Raw genomic sequence first — 19,450 nt, 5'->3', positions numbered from 1 at the left:
ACATTACATTATCAATGGCACTATGCAGTAAGTGTCGTACCTTCGCATCCTTAGCAATTGAAGCGATATCTTCAGCAGTGTAATCACTCTTCTCCTTTGGTACAGACTTTGCTGATTCACCTGTAACTGCAACAGCGAACTTTGTTGGATTGTGAGGTCCTTTCTTGATTCTGTCAAGATATTCTGGATCTGTAACTTCCAGAAACATAGTCATCCTCACCTTCCATATGGGATATTTAGACGGTTTCAATATGGGAACTCTAATAATCTCATATCGACTATGGATTTGTGTCTTTGGTGGTTCTTCAGTTTTGGTGGGTTTGGTTGGAGTTTCTATTTCAGACATGATTGTTTTTGGATCTTAAACTGTTTGTGTGTTAACAGATAGGCTCTGATACCACTTGTTAGGTCACACACACTGTAGAGGGGGGTGAATACAGTGTATAGCACAATCAAATCGAATTCTAATAACACAAGTAACAGAAAACAAACTTTATTCAAAGCAATAAACTCTGTTACAGTATGGAACTGTCCTTTCTCAGTGATGAACAAATATCACGAGAGCTGCTAGGGTTACAATGAATAATATTCTCGATAATGATAACACTTATAGTGTAAACCCTATGTCTGTGTTTATATACTATACAGTTACAAGATAATCGCTAATTGATATGGAATATAATTCTGCTTCCTAAAATATATCAATCAGATATCTTTTCTTCTAAGTATTCTATTCTTTATAGAATTACTTCTTCATGCATATCTCTTCTTACGTTTGTCTTGATCTTCTCTTCCTTTCAATCAGCCGCCTTCCTTATATGAACGTTTCCTTTAAGTCCTGATATTATCTTCTGATAAATATGTCCTGAACCTTAAGTACTGATAACTTAAGTTCTGACTTCACTATAAGTGCTGATTTCAGTTAAGTACTGATTTGTCCTGTTTAAGTAAGATCTAAAAACTAAACATAAATCATATTAGTTATGACATTATCAAATATATCTAATAGTACATGTTTCTTATAGTCACCTTATTCAACTCCCTGTAGTCAATTCACAATCTCATGGAACCATCCTTCTTCTTCATAAATAGCATAGGAGCGCCCCACAGAGACACACTTAGCCTGATAAATCCCCTATCCAACAACTCTTACAACAACTCCTTCAATTTTTGCAACTCAAGTGATGCCATTCGGTAAGGTGCCTTGGAAATTGGCTCAGCACCTGGAATAAGTTCAATAGTGACCTCCACCTCTCTATGTGGTGGCAAACCTGGTAGCTCATCGGGAAACACATCTGTATAATCTTTCACAACTGGATAATCTTCGATGTGAGGTTTATCCTTCGATGTATCCTTCACGAAAGCAAGGTAGCCATCATAACCCTTAGAAAATAATTTATTCTCTTTTAGAGCAGAAATTATTTTAACCTCCTCCTTCAGCTGAGACCCTTGGTATACAAATTCTGATTTATCTGAATCCCCAAAAATCACCCTTTTCCTTGACAATCTATTGTGGCACGATGTTCACTCAACCGATCCATGCCCAAGATAATATCAAAGTCATGCATCTCCATTGGAAGCATGTTAACCTTATAATTTCTCTCTCCAACAACTATCGGACACTCTTGATATACATCATATATAATAACAGAATTCCCCATTGGGGTAGCAATAGATATATGAGGACATAATAAACAAGGTACAACACCAAGATGATGAACAAATGATAAAGACACAACAGAATGGGTCGAACCAGTATCAAATAACACATAAGCATCACGTCTACCAACAAGAAATGTTCCTGAAATGGTACCTGAATTAACTACTGCCTGATGTGCAGTCAATGCAAACACTCTGGCTAAAGGATTCTGCTGACTTCCATTGCTACTACCACCACCAACTCCTCCTCTACCAGTGTTGCGTGACACTATACAATCCTTTTATCCTATGGGACATGCTACCACACAAGAAACAGGCCCCAGTCTGTCTGTAACAAGCTCTACCTGGATGATGACGACCACATGTAGCACAAGGAGCCACTGGAATCATATTGGGGTTTCCCCCATACATTGAGTAACGGCTCCGCCCCTGTTGACGATTCTGCCATTTCCTAGGCTGCTTCTGTCGTTAAAACTATTGATTCTGATTCTGACCAACATACTGATTCCGGCCATGAAATGACTGACCACCCCTATTCTGAATCTGTCTGCACCACTGTCCCTGTTGACCACTCTGACCTCTATACCATTGTTTACCCTGTGCAAAACCCTGATCATCCCTAGTCCTCTTACCACCACTGTTAGACCTGGAAGTCCTCAAATCTATGCGCTCCCTCTCAATATCCTTTGTTGCATCAACCACCTCTTCCACATTATCAAATTTAAAAGAAATTATGGATCCCCTCAGATAAGACTTCAACCCCCATTTAAATTTATCAGCCTGCTGTGCAGCAGTCCCTGCAACTGTCCCCGCAAATCCAGCCAACCTTATAAACCTCGCCATATAATCAGTAATGCTCTCATCATGGTGATGCACAATAGAATGAAACTCCCTCAAATAAGCCTCCCTATCATCATTAGAGAAGTACTGCTCATAGAAGATCTCCTTGAATCCCTGCCATTCAAAAGCCTCTGTATACTGCTCCCCTCTAGTAGCTTTCACTCCTCTCCACCACCTCTGAGCATCCCCCTCCAACTTATATATAACTAACTTGACCTTCTGAATCTCATCACAACCTAATGCATCAAAAATCTTCTGGAGATGAACAATCCAATTTCCAGCATCAATAGGAGTTGGTGTTGAACTAAAAGAGTCTGGTTTCTACTTCACAAACCTCTCCAACCAACAAACGGATCCCATTGATAGTCCTGAGCATTCTGATTCTGATTCTCATTGCCTTTTTGATTTCCTTGTCCATTCTGATTTCCCTCGCCATTCTGATTTCCTTGGTTTGCCAAAGCCTGTTGTACAACCTGAGCCACTGCTTGCCCTATCATCGTAGTAAGCTCAGCAGGGTCAATGTGAAAAGGATCACGTCTAGGAGACATCTACAATATAAGAGAGCAAACAGATGAAGATTATGAGGACAAATATATTGAAGCAGTTACAAACAGATTTTAAAATTATGAAGCATAATAAAATGATAAGGAGCTGAATGAAACATAATTAAATAGAAAACCCATCCTATCGTCTACCCAAACTCACAGGTCCACCTAAGTAGGTTTTCTACAAGAAAAAACCTAAGATCTGATGCCATCTCTATAACGCCCCCTTCTTTAAATAGAAGGAGATATTACCTATAATCCATAAACCTGCAAACAGAGCACTAATATATTTCTAAACAATAATTAAACAATGTAAAATCTCTAAAATAATATTAAATCTCCGAACTATCTTAACCAATAATATAAATGTAGAAATCTCTAATTAAATAATTAAGTCTAGATAATGATAAAGTCCGAAATCATAATTGATAAATGGGGTAGCTCTCCATCACACAGTCCTAGATTCCCCTAAGCACCTACCAGAAAAAGAATACGGCATGAGGCAAACGCCCAATACGGATTTGGAATACAGTTCATAAAACAAAGAGATCAGAAATAAATAATTTGCAATTTATAATAAAAATACAATTTTAAAAATAAGTAAGGCTGAAGCAACGAGGGGTTAGGATATTTCATACCGAGATCAGAATATATACAAATACACAAATCATATGGTACTTAATGTGTGCAATATATATAGAGCTGACAATTCTATTCTACTTAGGTATCATATCATTAATCAAACCACTCATTACTTTTTCTTTTATTAACCAACTCTGACTTGAAACTAATAAAATTATTATTATTATTATTATTATTATTATCATCATTATTATTATCACTTAATATTACGGATATTACAGTATGACTTAAAAACTAAGTACTAGAAGTGGTCTTGACCTAGTAGGAGCAGCATGGAAGAAATGAGATAAAAAAAACTAAGTTAAAAGTGCACCTTGGTATACTCAAGGTGCTATTACTCTTGTACTTGTCCCTACGAAGCGCTAATGCCAAGAAAAAACCTAAATAAAGGGCCATATTGCTCCCTCTAGGTGCACATACAGTTCCCTTCGTTCCTTGTATGTAACGTTGATAAGTGGATTTTATATCTACTTGGAACTCTTCACTTCAGGCTTAAATTGGTATTTTGGACTGAAGTATCAGATATGTTTGATGTGCTTTTGTGTTTTTGCATTACATGTATTAGTTGGATGAAGAAAGGAGCTTTTCAATGAAATATGCTGAAAAGAGGTCAGATTCTAAAGTCCAGACCAATCTCAAGTTGAAGAAAATCTCGATAGCTTCACGTGGACTGTTGAATCATCAAATTCTGACGAATGGAACTCAACTTACAGCAAAAATAAGAAAATGAAGTCAAGGATCAGAAGTGTGGCACGCCCGTGTAGGAAGCGGGGCGACCGCGCTTGTGAGGTAGATCTATCGCGCGCCCACGTGGGATGGTGGCGCGCCCGCGCAGCTTCTCTGGGCCAGAATCCTGATTTGTGTTGAATTTTGAGAGTTTACGAGCCTAGGTCATCCAGAAGTTTATATATATCAATTATAATTCATTTTTATAATGAGGAGAAAAGGGAGAACATTGAGAAGACCTAGAGAGCACAAGACGACTACGGAGAAGAAGACTTTTATATTCTTTAATATAGTTGATACTTTGATGCTTGTTTTCGATTTGTCTTTGAACCCTAGTATTTTTATTTTGTTTATTATGATGTTTTTATTGGAACCCATGGTGACGATAAGTTCGATTGTGAACTAATCGTTGTCATGGGGTTCTAACTGAATTTTTTATGGATTTCAATAGTTAATTATTTTATAATCTTTAGTGTGTGGTGATTTATGATTTCCTAGTTTGGTTGTGCTTATTCGTCTTTGATGCGTAGCTAACATCTAAGATTGTTTGTTAATCTCTATTAAAGCGACTGTGAATATAGAGGTTTAGAACTTGCCATCCTAGCATAGGTTTATGTATGAATTGACATGCATAATTTGTGGGTAATTTTAACCATCTTATTCACCCTATGTAATCACGAAAGATAACTTGTTCTTAAACCATTATGTTTTTAATCTTTATAGACATATAGGGACTAAGCATAATTGGTGTCTATTCAACTTCTATCTTAATTGTGGATGTTTGATAGTAGGGTATACGTATAACGAAAGTTAGCGTATACTAATTTCGTGTTATCTGATTAGTTGTCAACACCATCACATGTTAGGGTTAAAGAACATTACTTTGAATGAAGTATTTAATGAAGTTAGAATCCCATGTTTATTTTCATATAAGTAAATCACTTTTAATTCTCTTAGTTAATGTTTGATAGTATAATTTATTAATTTATCAAAATTCAATTTCTTATTGTCTTAGCATTGAACGATATCCATACATTGTTGCATAAGTGCTCTAAAATTAACCTAAACCAGTCCTTGTGGGAACGATCTTGATTTATATCTTATACTACTTATGATCACGTATGCTTGCATGTATTTTCGTGTGTGTTTTAGTGCGAACAAGGTTTTGGCGCCGCTGCCGAGGACTCGGTGTTAATTTTTAGTTTATGTGCTTGACATCAGTGGTCGTTAAAGTTCACTGACTCGGATTCTTTTACTCACGGTTTAGTTGTTTGTGTTTCAGGTACTCGAGAGAGCGTGTATGCGAACACGTTCTCAATCTCATAAGGAAATTATTGAAGAAGTAGAAGAAGAAGTTCTTGAAAAAGTTGATAAAGTTGAAGAAGAAAGTAAAGAAGGAGAAGTAATCATTATAATGGGAGATCCAGGAGCTGCAACGGAAGCGTTGAAAGAGTATTCTCAACCAAAGATCATGGAAATTTAATCGAGCATTGTCAGGATAGCCATCGCGAATAATACCTTTGAGATCAAGCCTGGCATGATTCAGATGGTGATAAGTGGCATTTTATACCACTTAGAACGTCTTATAATGGCTTGAATTGATGTCTTGAAATCAAGTATTTTGTGTATTTGATGGATTTTTCTAATGTTTTTGCATTTCAGGGTATTAATTATATTTCGGGAGAGATTTCATCAATAATAAGCATTGGCATGTGTTTAGCATTGTAAGCGGGAAGATATGACCAGATTGCAGCGAAGAAACGGGAGAAAAATAGAGCAGTTTCCAGAAGGGAGCTGAGCGCCCGCTCAGCTCTGCTGAGCGATCGCTCAGGAAGCTGAGCGCCCGCTCAGGAATGCTGAGCAGCCGCGTAGGGACGGAAAATCAGAATTAATATTTTAGACTCCTGGTTCTGTTTAACTTCCAACTTCTGAGTTAGCTTGGTATTATGGGACTCCTATATAAGTAGATTTTAGAGACGTTTCACAAAGGTTGGATCGTAGTATTAATCGAAGAGCGAAGAGATAAGGAAGAAGACCGTTTTAGCACACCGCAACGAAGAGGAAGCATATTTTCTTGTGATTCTTTATTTTGTTCTAACTTTGGATGCTAGTTTTCTTTACTTTGAACCTATTTACTCTTGTGACGTACTCTGGTTTAATATAAGTAGTTTTAGTTATTATTCTCGTGTGTTATTATCATGTTTTCATATGAACCCATGATGACGATGAGTGCTATCATGGGCTACTCATGATCATGGGGTCGTAAGGGATTTAATATGGAATTCTTTAGTTAGTTGTTTAATACCTTAGTGTGTGATGATTGTATGATATCTAGTATTGGTTGTGCTTATTCGTCTTATGTGCGTCACGAACATATAAGATAGGGTGTTAATCTCTTGTGAAGCGACGGTGGATCTTGAGATTTAGAACTTGCCATGCTAGCATAGGGTCGTGTATGAGTATACATGATTAGTGGGTAATTCTAACCATTTTATTCGCCCTGTGTAATCAAAAGGAATAACTTGTGCTTAAATTGTTATGTTGTCAATTTCTGTAGACATATAGGGACTCAACATAATTGATGCCTATTCAACTTCTATCTTAATTGTGGATGTTTGGTAGAATGGTATTAGTACAATGAGAGTTGGATTTTATTAGTTTCGTGTTGTTCGATTAATATCATCATTGTTGCATGCTAAGGGTAATAACAATGACTCTTGAAGGAAGTAGTAATGAAGTTGTGATCTCATGAGTGTTTTAATATTGTTAATTTAAGTGTTAATTAAGTGCTTAATTCTAGTAGTTAATCGTAGTTAATAATTAGTTAATCAACCTTACGTGTTATTGTCTTGACATTGAGAAGTAATCATACATTGATGAGTAAGTGTTAATTAAATATAATTAGTCTTAGTCTCTGTGGGAATGAACTAGAAGTTATTCTATATTACTTGCGAACACGTATACTTGCGTGAATTATTAGCGCATGCTTTGTGCCTAACAAGTTTTTGGCGCCACTGCCGGGGACTCGGTGTTAATTTGTTTAGTTTATGTACTTGCCATTAGTGGTCATTAGGACTCATTTATTAAGACTTGTTACTTATTCTTTCAGGTTGTGTTTCAGGTACATTAGCGAGCGTTTATGCAAACACGTTCTCGTACTCGCAAGAGGACTTTAGATATGGCTGAGGAGACAGACGAAGTTCTTGATATTCCGGAGAAGATAGATTTTGAAGATTCGGATTCAGGAAGTGAGCAGAAAGAGCCAGTAATCATGGGTAATCGTATTGTTCCGACAGATCCAGCTCTTATGGACTTTTCTCGGCCTAAAATTGATGACATTCAGTCTAGCATTATGCACCCAGCTATTGAGGCCAATAACTTTGAAATCAAGCCGGGCACTATTCAGATGGTGCAGAATTCTGTTTCTTTTGGAGGTGCTGCGATTGAAGACCCCAACATGCACATAAAGAATTTTGTCAAGATCTGTAGTACTTTCAAATATAATGGTGTGACTAATGAGGCTATCAAGCTGAGGCTTTTCCCATTCTCACTGAGGGATAAAGCTAAGGACTGGTTACATTCTGAACCAGCTGGGTCTATCACTACTTGCCAAGATCTTGCGCAAAAGTTTCTGGTGAAGTTTTATCTAATGGCGAAGATTGCGGCTATGATGAGTGCTCTTACTCAGTTTGCGCAGTAACCTATAGAATCTATGTACGAAGCTTGGAAGTGCTACAAGGAGATGTTGAGAAAGTGTCCATATCATGGAATGCCTGATTGGATGATGATCACTGATTTCTATAATGGTTTGGGGGCCCAATCTCGGCCCATGCTCGATGCAGCAGCTGGAGGCACCTTGTGGGCCAAAAGTTATACAGAGGCTTATAATCTTATTGAGACTATGGCTACAAATGAGCATCAAAACCCGACTCAAAGGATGATCCCTGGGAAGGTAGCAGGTATTTTGGAAGTTAATGCAGCTACAGCTATTGCAGCGCAGCTCCAAGCGCTGTCTATGAAGGTCGATTCTCTAGCCACCTATGGAGTCAATTAGATAGCTATGGTCTGTGAGCTTTGTGCAGGTTCTCATGCTACGGATCAATGTTCTCTTGTTAATGAATCTGTTCAGTATGTGAACAATTATCAGTGACCACAGCAGCCTGTACCAGCTACTTATCATCCTAATAACAGAAATCATCCAAATTTCAGCTGGAGTAATAATCAGAATGCTATTCAGCAACCATATCAGCAAGGCATAAGTAAAAAGTTCAATCCACCTGGATTCCAGCAACTACAGCATTATGCTCAAAGGCAATCATATCCTCAACAAGGAGGTGCAGCTCCACCCTCTAGTGCTGATTTTGAGGAACTTAAGCTGTTGTGCAAAGTCAGGCGGTCTCTATCAAGACCTTGGAAAATCAAATCGGTCAAATAGCCAATGCAGTGCTTAATCATCAACCTGGAACACTTCCCAGTGATACTGAAGTGCCATGCAGGAAGGAAGCTAAAGAGCAAGTCAAGGCTATTACCTTAAGGTCTGGAAAAGTTGCTGATGCTGAAAAAGCAAAAGAAGGAGAAGCTGAAGTTAGTGATGAAGAAGCTAAGTAAAAGGAGAAAGCGGCGGAACCAAGGAAGACTACTGTTGAACACACTCTTCCTGAGGGTAATACAGGGGAGAAACAGCTCTATCCTCCACCACATTTCCCTAAGAGATTGCAACAACAAAAGCTAGATAAGCAGTTCGGTAAGTTTTTGGAGGTGTTCAAGAAACTTCACATCAACATACCTTTCGCTAAGGCTCTGGAGCAAATTCCTAGTTATGCGAAATTTATGAAGAATATTTTTTCAAGGAAGGTGAAACTGGATGATCTTGAGACCATTTCTTTAACGGAAGAATGCAGTGCTGTGCTGCAATAAAAGTTACCTCCAAAGCTTAAAGATCCAGGTACCTTCACCATTCCTTGCACCATTGGCAAGTTATCTTTTGACAAGTGCCTTTGTGATTTGGGAGCAAGCATCAATCTTATGCCGTTGTCGATCTTCAAGAAGTTGAATTTACCTGATCCAAAACCCACCTACATGTCTCTACAATTGGCTGATCGTTCTATTACATACCCACGAGGCATAGTGGAGGATGTGCTAGTAAAGGTGGATAAGCTCTTCTTTCCTGCATACTTTGTTATTCTGGATTTCGAGGAAGATAAGAAGATTCCCATAATCTTGGGGAGACTTTTCTTGGCTACAGGCCGTACCTTGATAGATATGTAGAAAGGTAAACTTACTATGAGGGTGCAGGATCAGGATGTGACATTCAATGTATTCAAAGCAATGAAATTCCCTACAGAAGATGAGGAGTGCTTAAAAGTGGATTTGATTGATTCTGCGGTTACTTCAGAACTCGATCATATGCTAATGTCTGATATATTAGAGAAGGCCTTAGCAGGGGATTTTGACAAAGATGATGAGGATGGCAATAAGCAACTACAATATCTAAATGCTTCTCCTTGGAGGCGAAAGCTAGACATGCCATTTGAATCTCTAGGTACTTCTGACCTCAAAAATGTTGAAGGAAAGCTCAAACCATCTATTGAGGAAGCACCTACCTTGGAGCTTAAACCACTGCCTGAACACTTGAGGTATGCTTTTTTAGGTGATACATCTACTTTACCTGTTATTATTGCATCTGACCTTTCAGGTAGTGAGGAGGACAAGCTCTTAAGGATCTTGAGAGAATTCAAATCAGCTATCGGATGGACTATAGTAGACATCAAAGGGATCAGCCCTTCATATTGCATGGATAAAATTCTGCGCAGCGCAGACTAAGGGTAGTAAGCCGACTGTTGAGCAACAGTGCAGACTTAATCCTATCATGAAAGAAGTAATGAAGAAAGAAATTCTGAAGTGGCTGGATGCAGGAATCATTTATCCTATTTCTGACAGTTCTTGGGTGAGCCCCGTGCAATGTGTACCTAAGAAAGGAGGTATTACTGTGGTAGCAAATGAGAAGAATGAGCTCATCCCTACTCGAACAGTCACAGGATGGAGGGTATGCATGGACTACAGAAAGTTGAACAAGGTCACAAGGAAGGATCACTTCCCTCTTCCGTTTATTGATCAGATGCTTGACAGGTTGGCCGGTCACGAGTATTATTGTCTTCTGGATGGTTATTCTGGATATAATCAGATATGTATTGCACTAAAGGACCAAGAAAAGACTACCTTCACTTGTCCATTTGGCAGGTTTGCTTTTCGCAGAATTTCGTTTGGCTTATGTGGCGCACCGGCCACTTTTCAGATATGTATGATGGCTATTTTCTCTGATATAATTTGAAATAATGTCGAGGTGTTCATGGATGACTTCTCCGTCTTTGGACATTCTTATGATGAATGTTTGAATAATCTTCGTGTAGTACTCAAAAGGTGTGTGGAAACTAATTTGGTGCTCAATTGGGAAAAATGTCACTTTATGGTGCGTGAAGGCATTATTCTTGGGCATAAGGTCTCTAGCAAGGGTCTTGAGGTGGACAAATCCAAGGTGGGAGTCATTGAAAATCTTCCACCACCTATTTCTGTGAAAGGAATCCGTAGTTTTCTTGGTCATGCGGGTTTTTATCGGCATTTCATCAAGGACTTTTCGAAGATATCTAAGCCGTTATGCAACTTGCTTGAGAAGGATGTGCCTTTCAAATTTGATGATGAATGTTTGACGGCATTCGAGACTCTCAAGAAGAGTTTGATAACTGCACCAGTTATTACAACACCTGACTGGACAGAGCCTTTTGAGATGATGTGTGATGCAAGTGATTATGCGGTGGGCGCAGTTCTTGGGCAGCGCAAGAATAATCTCTTTCATGTGGTCTACTATGCTAGCAAGACCTTAAATGGATCTCAAATGAACTACACCACTACTGATAAGGAGCTCTTGGCTATAGTCTTTGGTTTCGAAAAAATTTGATCTTATTTGCTTGGGACAAAGGTGACAGTGTTCACTGATCATGTGGCCATTCGCTATTTGGTTTCCAAGAAGGATTCGAAGCCTAGACTCATTCGTTGGGTGCTCTTGCTACAGGAAATTGAGTTAGAGATCAAGGATCAAAAAGGTACTGTGAATTAAGTAGCTGACCATCTCTCTACATTGGAGAATCCCGAATCTACTTCACATGACAAAACATTGATCAACGAATCTTTTCCGGATGAGCAGTTGTTCGCAGTTCAGGAGGAAGAGCCATGGTTCGCAGATATTGTGAATTATCTTGTCAGTAATATAATGCCTCCTAATTTGAATACAACTCAAAAGAAGAAGTTTCTGCATGAGGTGAAGTGGTATATGTGGGATGAACCGTATTTATTTAGACAGGGAGCTGACTAGATCATCAGGAGATGTATCCCATTCTGTAAGACGGAGGGGATATTACGAGACTGCCACACCACAGTTTATGGTGGACACTATGGTGGTGAGAAGACGGCAGCTCGTATTCTGCAAGCAGGTTTTTTCTAGCCAACTTTGTTTAAGGATGCTCATCAGTTCGTTTTAAGGTGTGATCATTGCCAAAGGGTGGGATATCTTACGAGAAAGGATGAGATGCCGTTAAATGTGATGTTTGAAGTCGAGGTCTTTGATATTTGGGGAATCAATTTCATGGGGCCATTTGTCTCGTCCTGCAATAATCAGTACATCTTAATGGTAGTCGATTATGTCTCAAAATGGGTAGAGTCAAAGCTCTTCCAACAAATGATGCAAAGGTAGTGTTTAATTTTCTTCATAAGCAGATTTTCACAAGGTTTGGAACGCCATGAGTAATCATAAGTGATGAAGGGTCGTATTTCTGCAACCGTAAATTCACTTCTATGATGCAGCGCTACAATGTGAATCATCGTGTTGCTACTGCCTATCATCCGCAAACGAATGGTCAAGCGGAAGTGTCTAATAGAGAGATCAAGCGCATTTTAGAGAAGGTTGTTTGTCCGTCAAGGAAGGATTGGTCTTTAAAGCTCGATGAAGCTGTGTGGGCTTACAGAACAGCATATAAAACTCCAATTGGGATGTTCCCGTTTCAACTTGTGTATGGTAAGGGATGTCATTTACCTGCGGAGCTTGAGCATAAGGCCTATTGGGCATTGAAGAAGTTGAACCTGGATCTAGATGCAGCTGGAAAGAAGCGAATGCTTCAGCTAAATGAACTGGATGAATTTTGACTCCAAGCGTACAAGAACAACAAAATGTACAAGGAAAAAGTGAAAAGGTGGCACGACAAGAAGCTATATCCTAAGTTATTTGTGCCGGGGCTGCAAGTTCTTTTATTCAACTCTCGTCTCCGACTTTTTCCTGGAAAGTTGAAATCAAGGTGGTCTGGACCTTTTATTGTCAAAACTGTGTTTCCACATGGAGCGGTGGAAATTTTTGAGAATGATCCAGACCAAGCATTCAAGGTTAATGGTCAGCGTTTGAAGCATTACTATAGAGACACGGCAAACCGGGAAGTGGTTAGTGCCGTTTTGTTGTCAACTTGATTAAGGTACGCTACGTCAAACTAATGACGAAAAAGAAGCGCTTCTTGGCAGGCAACCCATGATTTGTTGTTACAGGAACCCTTAGAAGTTAGTCACCTATCCAAAACCACAAAAAAATCAGAAAAACAGGGCAAGAATTTTTTTTTTCCAGAAGAACCCTGAGCGCCCGCTCAGCTCTGCTGAGCGACCGCTCAGGGGCCGACTGGCAGATTTTTTTTAGCTTTATAAAAATCAAAAAAAATATGAAAAATAAAAAAACAAAACACAAAACCATTACCCAACACCTATTGCCCCATTATCCCATATTTTTAACCCTCAAACCCACTCCTAATCAAATTTTACCCTAATCTTTACCCTATATATACATACACCTATTCCATATACTCCCCATACACTTTCAAACCTTAAACTCTCTCCCATATTCAAAAACACAAATCTTAAACACTTTTTCTCAGTTTCGATGGCACCCAAGAGATCCAAGACTATTGATAGCAGCAACACTGTCCCTACTGCTGATTCTTCGAGGGGTACTGCTGCGAGGCCTCGGTTGTTTGATAGGGCTACTAAGGAGGAGTATACTAGGCTTCTGGGTAAGCCGATTTTGAAGGAGAGGGGGTTCTTACCATCAGGGAGAGATGGTGAGTTGTTGCCTATGATTGCGGAGAAGGGTTGGATTGCTTTCTGTGAGTCTCTTGAAGCAGTTCCGATGAGCGTTGTTCACGAGTTCTATGCGAATGCGAAGGCTGAAAAGAATGGGTATTCTGTTGTTCGGGGGATGACGGTGGATTATCACCCTGCGGTGATTCGCCGTGTGATTGGGCAGCGACAGAGGAAGCCCACGGAGGAGAATTGGAATGAGAAGACTGCTGAGGATTTTGAATTGGATTTGATTTATGCTACTCTCTGTAGGTCGGGCACAGTTTGGACCTTCAAGACTGGGACTAACGAGTATCGCCACTTTCCGGCGATTGCGATGAATAGGTATGCCCGTGCATGGAATGCTTTTATTTGTGCTAATATTCTGCCTACTTCACATGCACATGAGGTCACAGTTGAGAGAGCACAGTTGTTATGTGGAATTTTGAATAAGAAGTACTATGTGGACCTTGGTGAGTTCATCTACCAAGGAATTCTGAAGTTTTTGAGGGGAGCTAAGCACATGAACATCCCTTATGCATCCACGGTTACAAAGCTTTACCGAGTAGTGGGAGTTCAGTGGCCGTCTCACGAGCAGTTGCAGTTGCCGGCCGCTCCTATTGACTCCGGGACTCTGCATGCGATGCAGGAGTGGACTAGTGGAGAGCCCGAGGAGCATGGGCTGGGTTATCGTCTTCCAGGAGGGTGTCCAGCATGTGGTGCTACCTTGGCGAGGCCAAGGCGTGATGAGGCTGGTTCTTTTAGAGGCCAGGAGGGGGATGGGATGGCAGACGCCCAGTATAGGAGGCTGTCGAGGAGGATGGATGCTATGTATGAGACACATAGCAGGTTTGCTCAGGAGCTCACCCTTGCACTTGGGACTGCTTTTCGAGGCCTTGGAGCTGACATCCAGTGGCCAGTTTTTGGTGAGGACTCTGCATATCCGCCTCCTGATACTCCACCCTCTGACGGTGATGATGATGATCTCTCCGAGTAGGTATACCCTGTGTTCCTTTTTACTACCTTCACTGGGGACAGTGAAGATTTTAAGTTTGGGGGTGGTAGTTAAGGAATATTTTGTGTGTGTCATATAGTTGCATATTCATGATAGTTTAGCTCATATAATTGCATATTTTTGCCATATAGTTTTTTTTATTATGATTTTTATTTGTAGATTTATTTATCATGTCATATAGCTCATGCATATACCATGATCCCTTTTGCGTTGATTTACCAATTGATTTGTGATGTTGATGCGAGTGTAGTGATAGCGTTAAAGTGATGTTGAGTTGTGTAGGTTGATATGCATGCTGGAAACACTTGTAATTTCACTAAGTCTTAGAGAATGCTTAGGGACTAGATTGTTGTTATGGTTTGATGGTTTTCGAGGTTAATCTATTGATTATGCTTAGAATTTATAATAGGTTCTTAGTGATAAAAGGCATGAAAAGAAAAAAAGAAGTGAAAAGTGGAATTCATTTCTAATTGTGGCTAGGCGTCAAATGGCTAATAGCCGGCTCGTATTTTTATGTGAGTAGTCTAGGGTTGAGCAAGATGGAGTGAAACGCACTTGCTCAAATTTGAGAAAAAATAGAAAGAAAAAAAAGAAAAAATAGAAACAAATTGAAAAAAATAGAAAAAAATAGAAAAAAATAGAAAAAAGAAAAGAAAAAAAAGAGTTTATGCATAATTGATCACGAGTGGGCTCTTTGGTATTCGAGTTATTAAGTTCGTAAGGGACTTTGTTCCTAGTGACCTCATTCATTGCATGAACAATTAAGCATTGGTTTGTTGTGATAAATAAAAAGCATGATTCCGTAATAAGCTCAAGAAATCTTGAAGTTTTCTAAGTCATTTTGTGCCTAGAATTTTATTCTTCGTATAATCATGTGATTACCTTGAGGATAGTCAAGTTATGATAATTGATCTAGTTTCAAAGCATATATGTTAAGCATCTGCACACACCACGTTTCCGGCTGTATGTTAGTTTGCATGGTTTGATTGATCTTTATTCGCCTAATTGCATTTGTTGAGATATCATAAGTTGGTTGGTTTGGTCGTAGTAAGGGGGATCGCTGTATTTCATATAGATTGCATTCATGCATGTTTTCGTTTTATTTTTGAGTCTGTGACGCTTGAGGACAAGCATCGATTTAAGTTTGGAGGTGTGATAAGTGGCATTTTATACCACTTAGAACGTCTTATAATGGCTTGAATTGATGTCTTGAAATCAAGTATTTTGTGTATTTGATGCGTTTTTCTAGTGTTGGTGCATTTCAGGGTATTAATTACATTTCGGGAGAGATTTCATCAATAATAAGCCTTGGCATGTGTTTAGCATTGTAAGCGGGAAGATAGGAGCAGATTGCAGCGAAGAAACGGGAGAAAAACAGAGCAGTTTCCAGTAGGGAGCTGAGCGCCCGTTCAGCTCTGCTGAGCGACCGCTCAGGAAGCTGAGCGCCCGCTCAGGAATGCTGAGCGGCCGCGCAGGGACGGAAAATCAGAATTAATATTTTGACTCCTGGTTCTGTTTAACTTCCAACTTCTGAGTTAGCTGGGTATTATGGGACTCCTATATAAGTAGATTTCAGAGACGTTTCACAAAGGTTGGATCGTAGTATTAATCGAAGAGTGAGGAGATAAAAAAGAAGACCGTTTTAGCACACCGTAACGAAGAGGAAGCATATTTTCTTGTGATTCTTTATTTCGTTGTAACGTTGGATGCTAGTTTTCTTTACTTTGAACCTATTTACACTTGTGACATACTCTGGTTTAATATAAGTAGTTTTAGTTATTATTCTCGTGTGTTATTATCATGTTTTCATATGAACCCATGATGATGATGAGTGCTATCATGGGCTAATCATGATCATGGGGTCGTAACGGATTTACTATGGAATTCTTTAGTTAGTTGTTTAATACCTTAGTGTGTGATGATTGTATGATATCTAGTATTGGTTGTGCTTATTCGTCTTATGTACGTCGTGAATATATAAGATAGGGTGTTAATCTCTTGTGAAGCGACGGTGGATCTTGAGATTTAGAACTTGCCATGCTAGCATAGGTTCGTGTATGAGTATACATGATTAGTGGGTAACTCTAACCGTTTTATTCGCCCTGTGTAATCAAAAGGAATAACTTGTGCTTAAATCATTATGTTGTCAATTTATGTAGACATATAGGGACTCAACATAATTGATGCATATTCAACTTCTATCTTAATTGTGGATGTTTGGTAGAATGGTATTAGTTCAACGAGAGTTGGCTTTTATCAGTTTCGTGTTGTTCGATTAATATCATCACTGTTGCATGATAAGGGTAATAACAATTACTCTTGAAGAAAGTAGTAATAAAGTTGTGATCTCATGAGTGTTTTAATATTGTTAATTTAAGTGTTAATTAAGTGCTTAATTCTAGTAGTTAATTGTAGTTAATAATTAGTTAATCAATCTAAGTGTTATTGTCTTAACATTGAGAAGTAATCATACATTGGTGAGTGAGTGTAATTGAACATAATTAGTCTGAGTCTCTGTGAGAATGAACTAGAAAGTATTCTATATTACTTGTGAACGCGTATACTTGCGTGTATTATTAGCGCGTGTTTTCACCCTAACAGATGGTCCAGAACTCAGTTCATTTTGGGGGTACTCCAACAGAAGATCCTAACATGCATATTAGGGACTTCATTGAGATATGTGATACTTTCAAGTTCAACAACGTCTCTGAAGATGTTGTGAAATTGAGGTTTTTCCCATTCTCTCTAAGGGATAAGACTAAGGGCTGGTTAGACTCTCTGCCAGCTGGTTTGATTTCTAATTGGGAAAATCTTGCTCAAAAGTTTCCCACTAAATTCTTCCCTATGGTAGAGACAGCTACAATCAGGAATTCTCTTACTCAGTTTGCGCAGCAATAAGGGGAATCTCTATGTGAAGCTTGGGAGAGTTATAAGGATATGCTGAGAAAGTGTCCGCATCATGGAATGCCCGACTGGATGGTGATAAATTGCTTCTATAATGGGTTGGGAGCACAGTCGACACTTACTCTCGATGCAACATCAGGTGGAGCTCTATGGTTTAAAAGCTATGAGTGAGCTTATGGGCTGATAGAGATGATGGCTGTGAATGAATATCAGAACCCAACCAAGAGAATGCCACAGGGTAAGGTAGGATGAATTCTTGAGGTGGATACAGCTACAGCTATCATTGCTCAGCTAAAGGCGATAGCTATGAAAATCGATTCTCTGGCCAACTTTGGAGTTAATCAGATAGCCAGTGTTTGTGAGCTGTGTGCAGGTGCACATGCGACGGAGCATTGTGCTATATCTTGTGAATCAGCTCAGTTTGCGAGCAATTTTCAGAGGCTGCAGCATCCAGTTCCTACCACGTACCATCCTAATAGACGTAATCATCCGAACTACAGCTGGAGCAACAATTAGAATACAGCAGCCGTACCAGCAGTTTAGAAACAAGCAATTAAATCCTCCAGGTTTCCAACAATAATTTGCACCAAGACATTAGTTTCAGCCACAGGGGATGCAACAACAATCTCATAGAGGTCCAGGTCCATCTGTTAATGAAAAATTTGAATTGGAGGAGTTGAGGCTTATGTGCAAAAACCAAGCGATTTTAATCAAGGCTCTGGAGAACCAAATAGGGCAAATTTCAAATACAATGTTGAGTCGACCTCAAGGAACTCTTCCTAGTGATACAGAAGCTAATCCAGGCAAGAGGGAAGTCAAAGAACATATTAATGTAATCACCTTGAGGTCTGGAAAGGTCGCAAACCCTCAAAATCATCAAGATAAAGATTCTGAAAAAAATTTCAGAATGCAGGCGCGCCCGTGCCCATATCAAGCGCGCCTGTGCCCTTGCCAATTTTAGAAAGTGAAAAATTGCTAATTTAATTGTGAAAAAGGAAGGGGAAGCGGAAATGAAGAAAAATTCTGCTAAAAACACTACTCCTAAGCAGAATACATGGGAGAAATAAGCCTATCCGCCTCCCACATTTCCTAAAAGGTTTCAAAAGCATAAGTTCGACAAGCAATTTGCCAAGTTTTTGGAGGTTTTCAAGAAGCTGCATATCAACATACCTTTTGCAGAAGCTCTAGAACGAATGTCGAACTATGCTAAGTTCATGAAGGGTATTCTATCCCGCAATTTGAAGCTTGATGAGTTGCAAACCATTTCTCTAACAAAAGAGTGCAGTGCTATGCTGCAATAAAAATTGCCTCTGAAGCTTAAAGATCCTGGAAGCTTCACTATTCCTTGCACTATTGGAAACTTGTCTTTCGACAAGTGTTTATGTGACTTGGGAGCTAGCATCAATCTGATGCTCTTATCTGTCTTTAATAAACTTGGTTTGCCTGAGTTAAAATCGACAAACATGTCCTTATTATTGGCCGATCAGACCATCACTTATCCACGAGGTATAGTGGAGGATGTCTTGGTTAAGGTGGAAAAACTCATATTCCCTGCTGATTTTATAATTCCGGATTTCGAGGAAGATGAGAAGATTCCCATCATCTTGGGAAGACCATTCTTGGCTACAGGCCGAACTATGATCGATGAGCAAAAAGGACAGCTTACGATGAAGGTTCAAGTTCAGAATGTCACTTTTAATGTATTCAAGAAAATAAAGTTAACCACAGATAAAGAGAAGTGCTTTAAAATAGAGCGGGTTGACTCTGTCGTGAATTCGGAGCTTGAGCAATTGCCAAAGTCTGATACCTTAGAGAGATCCTTAATAGGGGAATCTGTTATTGAAGATGAAGAAGGAGCATTATAACTACAGGTTTTGAATGCACCTCCGTGGAAGAGGAAATTGAATATGCCATTCAATTCTCTTGGATTAGCAGAGCTAAAAATTTCTCTGGTGCGTCTCGAGACGTCTAT

General features: G+C 39.3%; 1 protein-coding gene and 1 non-coding gene across 2 annotated transcripts; both read right to left on the bottom strand.

Annotated features, from left to right (window-relative positions):
* Positions 1 to 1,149: 1,149 nt before the first annotated feature.
* LOC141690600 (uncharacterized) lies at positions 1,150 to 2,107 on the bottom strand. Its single transcript, XM_074495385.1, has 3 exons — positions 2,004 to 2,107; positions 1,590 to 1,908; positions 1,150 to 1,353 (listed from the first exon to the last, which is right to left on the bottom strand). The coding sequence occupies exons 1-3, from the start codon at positions 2,105 to 2,107 to the stop codon at positions 1,150 to 1,152; spliced, it is 627 nt and encodes a 208-aa protein (XP_074351486.1).
* Positions 2,108 to 17,433: 15,326 nt separating this feature from the next.
* LOC141694589 (small nucleolar RNA R71) lies at positions 17,434 to 17,540 on the bottom strand. The gene has a single exon (XR_012563879.1). It is a non-coding gene; the product is annotated as a small nucleolar RNA R71 (small nucleolar RNA).
* Between the last annotated feature and the right edge of the window lie 1,910 nt (positions 17,541 to 19,450).

This window comes from Apium graveolens, chromosome 10, assembly GCF_009905375.1.
Source record: "Apium graveolens cultivar Ventura chromosome 10, ASM990537v1, whole genome shotgun sequence".
In the NCBI taxonomy this organism is placed as follows: domain Eukaryota; kingdom Viridiplantae; phylum Streptophyta; class Magnoliopsida; order Apiales; family Apiaceae; genus Apium; species Apium graveolens.
Note: the sequence above shows the minus strand (reverse complement) of the source record. Positions and strands in the feature narration are given on the sequence as shown.